Source organism: Tursiops truncatus, chromosome 16, assembly GCF_011762595.2.
Source record: "Tursiops truncatus isolate mTurTru1 chromosome 16, mTurTru1.mat.Y, whole genome shotgun sequence".
Taxonomy (NCBI): domain Eukaryota; kingdom Metazoa; phylum Chordata; class Mammalia; order Artiodactyla; family Delphinidae; genus Tursiops; species Tursiops truncatus.
The window spans coordinates 69,501,730-69,513,933 of NC_047049.1; the positions used below are offsets into that span (position 1 = coordinate 69,501,730).

General features: G+C 38.6%; 1 protein-coding gene across 2 annotated transcripts in view; it reads left to right on the forward strand.

Moving 5' to 3' along the window:
• Window positions 1-9,298, forward strand: part of TMEM26 (transmembrane protein 26) — a 47,275-nt gene extending 37,977 nt beyond the window's left edge. For both annotated transcript variants that reach the window (XM_073793564.1, XM_019935855.2), the window contains 2 exons: window positions 2,467-2,543; window positions 5,561-9,298. In XM_073793564.1, the coding sequence (XP_073649665.1) occupies window positions 2,467-2,543; window positions 5,561-5,985 (502 nt within the window). In that variant the 3' untranslated portion in view covers window positions 5,986-9,298. The remainder of the gene's footprint in view (window positions 1-2,466; window positions 2,544-5,560) is intronic.
• The last annotated feature ends 2,906 nt before the right edge of the window (window positions 9,299-12,204 follow it).

Genomic DNA, 12,204 nt, shown 5'->3' on the forward strand with positions numbered 1-12,204 from the left:
TGGATTCTTACAGGTGCAACTCAAATCCTCTGAACCTGAATTGGCCCTCTGAAGTCGTAAGAAATAAGTTTAATTCCTTCTCCACAATGATGACCCTTTAAATGTATGAAATCAAGTTTTAAAGCAGTCTTCTCTAGTTTTTAGTTCCTTGAACTATGCCATGTCTAACATGGCTCTGAGTCCTCTCATCGCCCTAGTCTCTCTTTTTTGGACCAAAAATGTTTTCAGTGTTCCTCCTAAAACATGAAGGACAACACATAATATGTCAGTTACACCCTGAATATTGTAGAACAGAGCAGGGCTAAAACTGTCCATTTCCTTCATGGAAATACTACCATGGAAAGGTAAGAAGGTGGATGCTGAAATCACTGGCCAAAGAGAGATAATAAGTGTTCGTACTTTGTCGAGCTGGTATGAGGATTAAGTGTGATCGCAGAGCTAAACACTTAGAAAACTGCCTGCCACATAGTATGAGCTCAGAAACGGCAGGCAAGATTATTTAAAAATTCAGGCGCTTACTGAAGGTCTACTATATAGAGACATTGACTTTGCAAAGAGGGAAAAGTTATAGACTGCATTCCCTAGGCATTTTCACTTAAAATTCTAGACTTTAAACTTCTCGGGAAGAGACCTATGATTGCATCTGATTTTGGAAAATCATAAATCATGTCACACTGCGGACTCATAATTAGATAACAGGAAGGGAAAATCCTTGAGCCTTTTTAATGGCTGCTGCTGTGAAGTGCTACCTCTTCCATCCTATTCTAGGTCATCCAGTTACATCCTGTCAAGATCTTTGGGGATCCTGATGATGTCTTCTGGGGTATTGGTTTCTCATCCAGCCCCCAATGTCATATGTGCATATGAGAAGCCTTCCATCAATGTCGGCAACCAACTCAGTGATGAAATGTGAAGTAGAACAGAGTCAAAGGCAGAGCCTGCAGCGACCCTTGGAGAGCTCCCTTTACAGATCCCTGAGTCATTTACACAGTTAGGAATCCACCTAACTGTGCTCACACTCAGAACATTTCTTAATCTTGCTAATAAGAACACTATGGGAGGCTTTTTTCATGAGCCTTGTTTAAATCCAGTGTCTATTATTATGTATGTATCATTATCTGCTTAGTAATCCTAACTCTATTTTAAAAAAAAGGAGGGGGGGAGAGAGAAAATAATCTTAGCTGAGTGCCGTTGTTCTCAGGTAACCTGTGCTGATTCTCAGGTAACACTGTCTTCTTCAATAAGGGCTCTCAGAAATCTTTCAAATAATCAGTTATATAATCTAACTAGGGATTAACAGTAAATGTGCCTTTATAGTTGAAAATATACTTCTGCTTCATTTTGAAAGTTAAGACTTCATTTTTTTGTCACCAACCTTGTCTTCACCGTTAACTGCCAGGACAGATAATGATGGCTTAGAAATCTCATTTACAGATTCTCTCAGAGTTTTAAGATCTAATTTTTCAGGGCCTCAATACTCGAAGCATTTAAAGATATCCCTTACAATCACCTCATTGAGTTTGGTTTCAATTACTGTTCCCTGATGTTTTTCTATCTCTCTCCATTCTGGAAATCCCTCTTGACAGAGAAGTTGGCAACAAAATCTGTTATTACACCACTAACCTCAAATTGATAATTTCCTTTGGGATTTTGCTGTAAAAACGTGACTTTGAGACTTCTTTCGGATCCTTTGCGTTTTTGTAACCTCTCTTCTTTCTGACTTTAGTCTTCAAGACCATTTTCCTAGGTCTATGACATTTGTATTTCTTCCAAGTACAGATCCTTTGATTATTCGTTCAGCAATTCCTTCCACAAATATTTGTTGAGTGACTGTTATTTGCCATGTACTGTTATAGGCACTGGGGAAATCCAATGGTGAATGAAACAATCACATCCTTTAATTTACATCCTAGTGTCCAATGTATATCTTTGATGATTGGATTTATCTCCCTATGTTTTTTTTCACCTGAGGATAACTTTCTTTTACATGCTAAGCTCTTAATTGTTGAGCCTCATCTAGGCCTTTTGAGATGTACTTTTAAGCTAGAGTCTTGGGAATCTTGGAACAATTTTCAATTTCCCTCCTTGAAATTCCTTGAAATCAGTCCTCTGAATTTCCAGGTTAATGTCTAACTTTTGTCCTAGCATTTCCCTCCCATAATGTGTCCATGATTCTGTAAAACTAAATACAGCAATATAGGACCAAGAGGCTCTGTCATAATTCACACAGATGTTGGCACATGTGCAAGTTGGGTTTTAAGTCCCAGATTTTTTTAAACTTCTTTTTCATTATTCCATTTTAATCATGCATGAATTTTTCATGGATATCTTATATCACCAAGATATTCTGACAACTCTCAAGAGGTTTACTAGGATATAGTCAAATATGAGAACAAAAAGAGACAAGATTTTTCTGCATGTGTTCGTATTTTTCATCACTAATTTAAAATTTTGTCTGCATTCTAGGAATAGCCCTGCTCTGGTCTATGCCATCCTTGTTATATGGACCTGGAGTATGCTGCAGTTCCCACTTGACCTGGCAGGTAAGTGGCCGATGTTTGCTCAAAGAAACAGAAAAGTACAGCTCTTGATTATGAACTGCAGTGAAGCTAAGGAAGCATTTGAGAGGATTATCTTTTTTTTTTTTATCACTTCGATATCTCAGTGTTAGTTCCAGTTCAGTTTAGAAGACAACTAGGTTGAAACTTAGGAAAGCCATGATCCACTCTGGTACATGGTGAGCCTGACACAATTAAGTCGATAAGAGCACAGCTTTATGTTCATTTCATACAGTAGTTCCATCACTTGCAATGTGTAAAAGCTTCTGCAAATTAGTTAACACATCAGCGCCTCAGTTTTTCATCCATGCAATGGGGATGATAATTATTGCAGTGAGGACTGAGGGTCCTTGTGATGACAAAAATAAGACATAGTTTGTAGCGACTGTGCTTCAGCACGCTTACTGGCATGCAAATGCTATCTCCTGATTTTTTAAGGGGCCATTTTCATTCCTTTGTCAGACCCTTGTATTAGAACTTCAAAGGGAATAAGAGCAGGTTCAGGGCCACATGGGAAATTAGATTTTTCCTCAGTATTGGCTCTTAAGAGTCCCATTGGGCTTATTTTAATAAAGACATAAACCCCCAAGACTTTGCAAGAAGTAAACGGTTTTCTGGCCATTTCATACTGATGATCTAGAGCTGCATTATCCAGTACAGTACCCACTAGCCACATGCGGCTGTTTAGATTAACATTAATTAAAATTAAATAAAATTTAAAGTTCAGTTCCTCAGTCACACTAGCCTGCTCCGTGGCTGCATATGGCTATGATGTCAGACAGCACAGATATAGAACGTTTTTCCTAACACAGATGGTTCTATTGGAATGCATTGACCTGGAGTTATCCCATAACTTCTAGGAGCCCTGGAATTTTTTTTTTTTTTTTTTTTTTTTTTTTTTTTTTGCGGTACGCGGGCCTCTCACTGTTGTGGCCTCTCCCGTTGCGGAGCACAGGCTCCGGACGCGCAGGCTCAGCGGCCATGGCTCACGGGCCCAGCCGCTCCGCGGCATGTGGGAGCTTCCCGGATCGGGGCACGAACCCGCGTCCCCTGCATCGGCAGGCGGACTCTCAACCACTGCGCCACCAGGGAAGCCCGCCCTGGAATTTTGATTTGGAAATTCTCCTGGATGCCACTTTACTCTGAAGAAATTCTAGGATTGAATAGTTACGTTTTCCTGAAGTCTGACTCCTTTCTTACGGTACCCTACCTGATGGCCTCAGGGTTAGAATTAATCTTTGTACAGAGATATTTAATTTTTTTCTGCATCTTTTTTTGGTCCACTTTGATAGGCACAGAGGTTTTAGGGGCCATTTTAGACCTTAGCATCCACTTTGCAAAACAAAATTGCCAACAGAAGGAAAGAGTGGCTGTGGCTTTTTGGAAATGCCCCAAACCTAATTACTAGTTAATAACTGCAAACAAATGCATGCCAATAACACACACACACACACACACACACACACACACACACACACACACACACACACAGAGATTTTGTTGTAATGTGCCCCAGAAGGTACTCTATACCATTAATCAGCTGGTGTCCTCTGCGAGAATATTAGGCACCTTCAGTTTAGATGTCGAATAATACTTTTAGGAGGTCCTCTGGGAGCCATTTCCCGACCCTAACTTCTTAGGAACGGTGACTATTGATCTTACGTTGGTTTTTCTTTTGTCATTCCCTCTGCTGGGCCTCACCCTCCCATATCTTGTGGTTTACCGCCTTGCTTAGAAAATTTTTATTTAAGAAAGAAATTCTGTAAACTTTCAGGGGTGATAATGTTATGCAGCTGTTTGAAAAACAAAGACCAACTGTTACTTCTGACTAAATCACTATTGTGTTTCCAACAAACGGTACGTTATGTGCACCCATATCAAAGCAGCTTCACAATATTTGCAGGCTCCAGTAGACGAAGGCATTCTTTGTTTGAAAACTCCAAATGGAAGTCTTCATTATTATAAAAGGATTATTTTCTGCCCTTGACCCTGAATTAAATTTACATTTTAGAAATTAAAACAAAAAAGGTTCATTTGTTGATTGGACCTCCTTTTGTTCGACTGGAAAATCAGTAATCATATCCAGTCTTTCTTGTAAACTGTGCAACAAAACCATAAGGAATTAGACAAAATAAAATAACCATGGCATTTATTTGGGCTTTTTTCCCCCACCCCTGTTAGAGAGATATGTTTAACGTGACTTCAGTTTGAATTTGAAGATAAGTGCTTGAATTTTCACAACACAATTTACATAGAGGGCCAAGTGAGTCAACCAGTAAATAGGCAGGTACCAGAGAGGGGATGCAGACAGCTCTGGGCCACCGACACTCTGTTTCATCTCCCAAATTTAGCAGCCAGGTAAGTCATGAATTATCCTCAGGGAAGGACAGTGAGAAAGGAGAGGTGCCAGGGGTGTTAGTCTAATGGAACCAAAAACAGTCAGGGAATAGGGGCCCCTCTCCTCAAAGCTGTCATTGTTCTCCAGTTTTCAAAGGAGGAAACTGAGGTCCAGGCAGCCTAAGTAACTTGGCGTGCATCTTGCTGTTAGAAAATGAGGAAACCAGGAGAGGAAGCCAGGCTCCCTGACTTGAGGCTGAGAGCACCCTGCCGTGCTGCCTTCCTACTCTGCAGACTTCAAAGACAGACAGGGCGGCTTCTTCTGCTCTTTATCCTTTCTAGCCTAGTTAATTGTGCTTTCCCCAGTGTGAGTGAGGACTTGAAGATGAGCTGATTTTTTTTTTACGTGGATAGAAACCAGAGGCTGGCTTTTTTTCATGTGTGTCATTGGACTTATAACAGATGATCCATTTTCAATATAAAATGCCCAAGGATGTAAAATGGCAGGGTGGTTACACTTGTTTCCCTCCAGAATGAAATTACAGAATCACTCCCCATTGTGCATGAGCGTAACCCCCATGGCTGATGACTTGTCCCCACTTCACTCTGCCTTACTTTTCTGCATGTCAGAGAGCTACGGTAACTGGTCTCTCTTGCGTTTTCAGTACAGCATGTTGTGTGCCCTGTGTCTATGGCAACAAGGGGGTTCCCCAGCCGGTTCTTTTGCCAATACAGTGCCGACCTGTGGAACATTGGAATCAGCGTCCTCATACAAGACGGTCCCTTCCTTGTTGTGCGACTCATCCTGATGACCTATTTCAAAGTGATCAACCAGATGCTGGTGTTCTTTGCTGCCAAGAATTTCCTGGTGGTGGTGTTACAGCTCTACCGCCTGGTGGTGTTGGCCTTGGTTGTCCATGCTTCCTTGCGGAGTCAGCAAGAACGCCTGAAAGGAGAGCACAGACGCCCAGGTGTACCAGCTGAGAGTGGGGTCTCACCTGGGGTCTGGGCAGGTGGTTCGAAGGAGGGCTTGGCTATTCCTTTACAGGCCTTGCCGGTCACCTCTGACGACTCTCCCCTGACCCCATAGTTAGTCACCGAGAGCAGCATGCCGCCAGAAGGCTTGACTTTCCGGTTCCTATAGACAGAATCTTCTCTCTCTCTCTTTCTCTTTTTTTTTAACCTTGGCATATAATAATTTTCAAAAGAACAACATAAAAAGTGATCTTAAACCAAAGCCGAGGAACTTCTTTTTCAACGGAATGAAAAGAACTTTGATTAGTGGCTGTCGCTACCACGTCTGTGTGATGGCATCAGGTGCTACAGTTGTTCAACCGCTAAGTGATTTGTTTGTCTTGAACTGTTTGAAAAGCTGCGGACAGGGTTACAGTGACACATGCCCTCAAGACATTTAATGCAGACAAACTGTCCTGGCTGTTACCTGAGAATAGAGAAGCTTTGAACTTTGGCTCTATTGTCAGCCTATCTCATCTGATCTTTCCTGCAATGTCCCCCTGACATCAAAAAATGTACATGCAGTGAATGCAGAATAAATGAAGGGAAAAGTGCCTTTAAAATTACCTCACTGTGGGCTGGACGCAGTGAAAATCTCTGCCCAGCTGCCATAGCATCAGGAGCCCTATTCATCGCTGCACAGACCTTCCCAGGAAAAATCATTTTTCTGGGCTGCTGTAGTCTTCTGTCATGGCGCATATGCTCTTACGGAAATGTTACTGCTTTGGCTTGGGTGCCGCAAAACTCACAGCAAGCCATCCTGGTTACGGATCTATTGGTTGGGAGGCAGGAAATACTTGTAATGCTAGCAAAGTCACAATTTCCATTCTAAACATGATTTGCAGTATTCGTTAGCATTTTCCTTAACTCCACTTTACCATTTTCTATATTGCCAAGTCGAATTGCGTGGGTTGATGCAAGAACGCACTGCAGCAGTGACTAAAGGTGTTTCAGGCCCTTTAAGTGTTACCATAGTCGCTGGTGTCTGCCGGCTGTCAAGGTAGCTCCTCTGCACTGCCACATCTGGAGCCGGCCTTTGGTCTCAGGGAAGATGCTGGTGATGGAGACTTGCATGAGCCCTACTCACGGCCAACGGCCCTGGATTAGCGAAGGGGATCAGAAAATGCCCCAGCATCGTGGAAATCAGGAAATGCGCTTTTCTTCCCTGCATTACGACCGCATTTCCCCAGTACTGAAATAGCCATGCGTTCCCTTTATATGCCTCTGTACTTTCCAGATGGAGGCGATTCAGAACCTTTTAAAATGATTTTTTGCTTTTAAAGATACAGTGTGAAAATCTACCTGTTATAAAGTATAATTACTTTATAGCAGTAATTATGTAAAGCAAACAGCCCCCAAACTGTTCCTTTAGGGTTCAAAGCATAATTCCTCCTTGTTATTATGCTCAGGAATTGAAAGGGACATTAAAGATAAGGCAGGGTGTGACCTTAAATTGGGTGTGACCTACCGACAACCAATTGGGACAATTTCAACTATAAATCTATGGGAGAGGATATCTGTTCAAACCATTTAATAAAGAGTTGCATAGGCAAACTCTGTTCTTCTACAGAAAAATTAATACTTTCCAATTAATAGCTTCTCCAGTGCCTGATAGTGTTTCTATTTCTTTCTTTTTCTTCCTTGTGTTTCTAATTTTAACAATATGATGATTGTAAACTTACACATGAAGCTAATGGAATACATTTATAATTTTTCATAATAACTTTATGAAAGTTAAGATCAGGAAATTATATTCATATAAAGAACTTGACGACTTTTAAGGGCATGCTATTTAGAACGCTTAGCAATTGAAAGCAAAATAATAACTGCTATTTATAAAGACGCCTCAGCAGAATCTGTTTTTATGTTGACTGTCTTATGTTGAATGTTTTCCTCCACAACATGTATGTGCTGCTTATTATTGCAGATTTGCTCCTGGGCATACTTTTCACGTTCCAATTTTTTTCTTCCAGCCAAACAAATATTGGGCCTCTAAAAATAGATAAAGTATAAAGCAGTATGGCTGTTACAAGGATAGTTTTTAAGTGCTTTCAAATCTGAGACTGGGCTTGGCTCTGTGAAAGAGTTTCTAGTATTTAAGCATTTTGTAATTATAAAGCGCCCTGGACAGCAGTTACTTCCCAGAGGCTGACATTCTGGGGCTGGCTTCTGTTGTACCTGTAATAACATAACGGACTTAGATCATCTATATAATGCGATGCAGGCCATACCTCTCTTCCAGCCTCCACAGACACAGAACACGCATACCCCCAACCACTGAAGAAAGTGGCTTATTTGTGGTTGCTGGGGCTATTGTTATTATTGTTACTGTTGTTATTTAATTGCTTGATTAAAGCTCAATCAAATGTGCTTCCTAAAAACCTATCATTCCATTTGTGAGAAAACACAGTGCGCATGTTTTAGCGATGCTGTGTAGAAACACACTTCATAACCATCTTGTGGGCTTTCTTCACTTACTAGAGGAGTCTCCGAGGACATGACTTGACACTGCAAGATTAGTGATCTGTCTTTCTCTTTGACTATTCTGTTAATTTTTATTTAAACTGGAACAGATAACATAAGAAAATGGAAATTTTTATTGGCCAATAACATTCTTTCTAATCTTCTAAAATGAAGATTGTTACACAAATTCATCAGTTGGCTCTGTTGTAGTTCCACTAACATGTAGTAGCACTTCAGGCCTTTTAAGACCAAAAAGATGTGGCCAGTTAACTATCAGCATTCACTATCATAATATTAATTGTTAACTTGTTATTTCACAGACTTTTCAAAGCCCTGGGAAGGCATGCATTTCAGTGCACGTTTTAGGATTTCCATACAGGTTTCAGAGATCCACACTGACTCTTATTATCTCTGGCATTTGATCTCAATGACTCAATCACCTCTCCTGTTAAAAGAGAAAGGATTGCATAGGGCCACTGTCCACCTTCACTCTACTCCAGTGTAAGGAATGTGACATACATGCTGACATACATCTAGAGCCTCAGAGATGTAAATGAAACGTCAAACCGTCTAGAATTATAAGAACAGAAGAGACTGTTACTTTTTTCCCCCTAATTTCAGACTTCGCTATTTACTTAATGGACATTCTGATCCACTCTCAGAAACATCTGATTTGGGGTTAAACTAGGCAGCTGGACGACGTTTATGGCTTTGAGGCTTAAATAACTTTCTATATGATGGGAGTAACTCTAAACAACGTTTGAATAATCAGCTCCTACAGTCTTATATTTCATGGGTGTCCATCCTCTGAATCTTTCTTACAGAAGTATTTTATAAGAAAATTTTCTGTGAATTATTTATATTTATACTATTCTGATATGAATGACATTTGTATTATATTATATACATTAAATAGTTTGTGTACAACTTTATCTTAATGTCTGTTTTTTGCCTGCATTTCCTGTCTTTGTTCTCTACTGTAATTCAGTTTATTTATTTTTTAAGCTCTGGTTTAAAAAGAAAACTGATCTACTTAGAATATGACTAAAGTGGCATTTCAAACTAGTGTGGAAAGACTGACCAATTTTATAAATGATGTTGGGATATTTGGCGAACCATCTGGAAAAAATGAAGTTAGATTTTTATCTCATGCAATACATAGAGATAAATTCCAGATGGATCGAAGATCTAAGTGTAAAAGTGAAAACTATAAAATATTAGAAGAAAATATGGAATGTCTCATTAGCATCTGGGGAGTGGGAAATATCTTCCAAAGCAAGATATAAACCCCAGAAGCTATGAAAGAAAAGAATAACAGATTTTCTTATGTAAAGATTTAAAATTTCTAAATGGCAAAAGGTATCAGGAATACATCACTATTATCTACTTTTTGGAGAAAGGTGTCAGTGCGCTCAGACAAGAGAAATGAGAGGTAAAGAAATTAGGAGGGAGGAGCGAAATTTATCGCTTACTTCTAGAAGACTGAGTCTTGAATATGCAGGAAAAGCATAGGAAAACCTAAGAAACTGTTACAAATAATCTGAAATCACACAATAATCAATAGCTTTTCTATACACAAATCAACATCACATAGAATATATATCTGAATAAGAGATTTCCATTATAATACGAACTAGCATCATAAACTACATAGGAATAAATTGAATAAGAAATGTGCAAGATTCGTGTGAAGAAAACTTTAAAATGACTTTGAGGACCATCAACGAATAATTTAACAAATAGAAAGACATATTCTATTGGGAAGTGGTAAGAAGCCTTGATATTTTAAAAAGTCAATTTAAAAATCAATTTCTCCTAAACTGATCTATAAATTTAATACCATCTCCATAATGAATCAATAAGATTTTAATTTTTAATGACTACACAAGCTGATTCTAAAGATATTATGATTAATTAAGCATGAAAGAATAGCCAGAAAATACTAAAAGGAAGAAAAAAGTTGGAGAGGGTGCTTTCAGCATATTTAAACACATTAAAGAGCTACAATAAGCAAGAGAATCTGATTCTGTCAAGAAGAAAAATGGAACAGAATAAGGTCAAGAAATAAATTGAAATACATAAGGATTTTGATACATGGTAAATCATGGGGCTGGGGTTGATAGACTATTATAAGTGGTTTCAGGTCTGAAAAATATCAAACTGGATCCCTACTTCAATCCTCGTATCCAAAACATTTCCAGATGGATCAAAGAATTAAACACTAAAAATAAAAAACACAGAGAACTTTGCTTTTACAATTGCAATGGTGAGAATGTTTTCAAAGCAAGATATAAAACTAGTAACCGTAGATGATTCATATATTTCAACTTGTAAAACTAAAAATTTTACATCTTAAAAATACTATAGGTCAATTCAAAAGTTGAACAACAAACACGGTAAATATTTTTGCAGCAAATGTAACAAAGCAGTAGTTTTCAGAGCAAACAGTACTTACAAATAAGAAGAAAAAAAATACCCACTGGAAAAAGGAGCCAAAGAGGTTACATATATGATTTACTGCAAAAGATATAGTTAAGAAAATGGAAATCAGACCACAATGAAATACCGTTTTTCAAATCCAGACTAAACCATAAGATAGCATTTTTCAATTAGCAGGTTGGCAAAGATGCAAAAAACTTTTAGAATGCTGTATTAGAGGGGATCAAGGGAAGTGGGCATACTTATTCATTGGTGGTGAGGATGTAAATTGGAACAATCCTTTGGAAGACAGTTTGGCAATATCAGTCAGAATTAAAGGTACATTTATCATTTGACCCAGCAATTCAACTTCTAAGAATGTAGCCTGCAGATACATGTGTGCAAAAATATGTATACAAGCCTGTTCAGAGCAGTATTTTCTCAGTAGTTGCTACAATAGCAGCATAGTCTCCATCAATAGGGTCATTATTAAATTACGGAACATCTAGACTCCATAATACTATGTAGCTTTTAAAGAGACTGGAGTAGGTCCATAAATGCTGATAAGGAACAATCACTTAGCTATTTTATTACATCAAAGTAAGGGAGAAAACCATGAGGTGAGCATGTCACTCTTTTTATAAATGTTATCCATGCCTTGTCCAGTGGCTACAAATAGAGGAAATGATGCTCAAATTTCCAGTGATCATGGACAGCCCCCCATTTTTTTTACCTTAATGCTGTCTATAATTTGAAAGTTTTAAGTATGCATTACTTTTGTAATTTTAAAGACAATTATTAACAAAAAGAAATCTCACTGACTTATAGAGCCTGCTGCTATGTACAGAGACTCTAATATCATTTTGCAAATAAAGGAAAAGCCCACCATTCTTTTTCACCCAAGAAGATAAAAGACTTTGCCATTATAACTAAGGATGCTTTAGATAACTCAAAGGTTTAAACCGTATCAAATTCTGCTTGCCTTACGAAGTGTTAAACCTTAGGAAATGAAATAATGAATAGATCTAAAAGACCCTGGAAAAATCAAACTGACCAAAATGATTCACTGGGTCTTGATGAACACCGTGGAGACCACTTTACAAGAGCCAGTCTGACACTTTCACACTCCACAGAGTGTGAAAACCATAGAGGAAGACAAACCATAGCGGAATTTCACATTGAATTACAGAGTCAAGCTGATTTCCCCAGGACAGAGAGAGAACTAAAGGAACCCTGAAAGACAAAACTTCAGAAAAAATCTGGGCATCTGTTTCCCAGTCCATATTTACAGCCCATCTAACTTGTTTATGTAAACTTTTTAGATTTTTGCCAAATATTTACTAAATTTATAATTGATTGTGATAAGTGATCAAATGGATCATATGCAAATCTGATCAAATTAGTGAGGGAAACA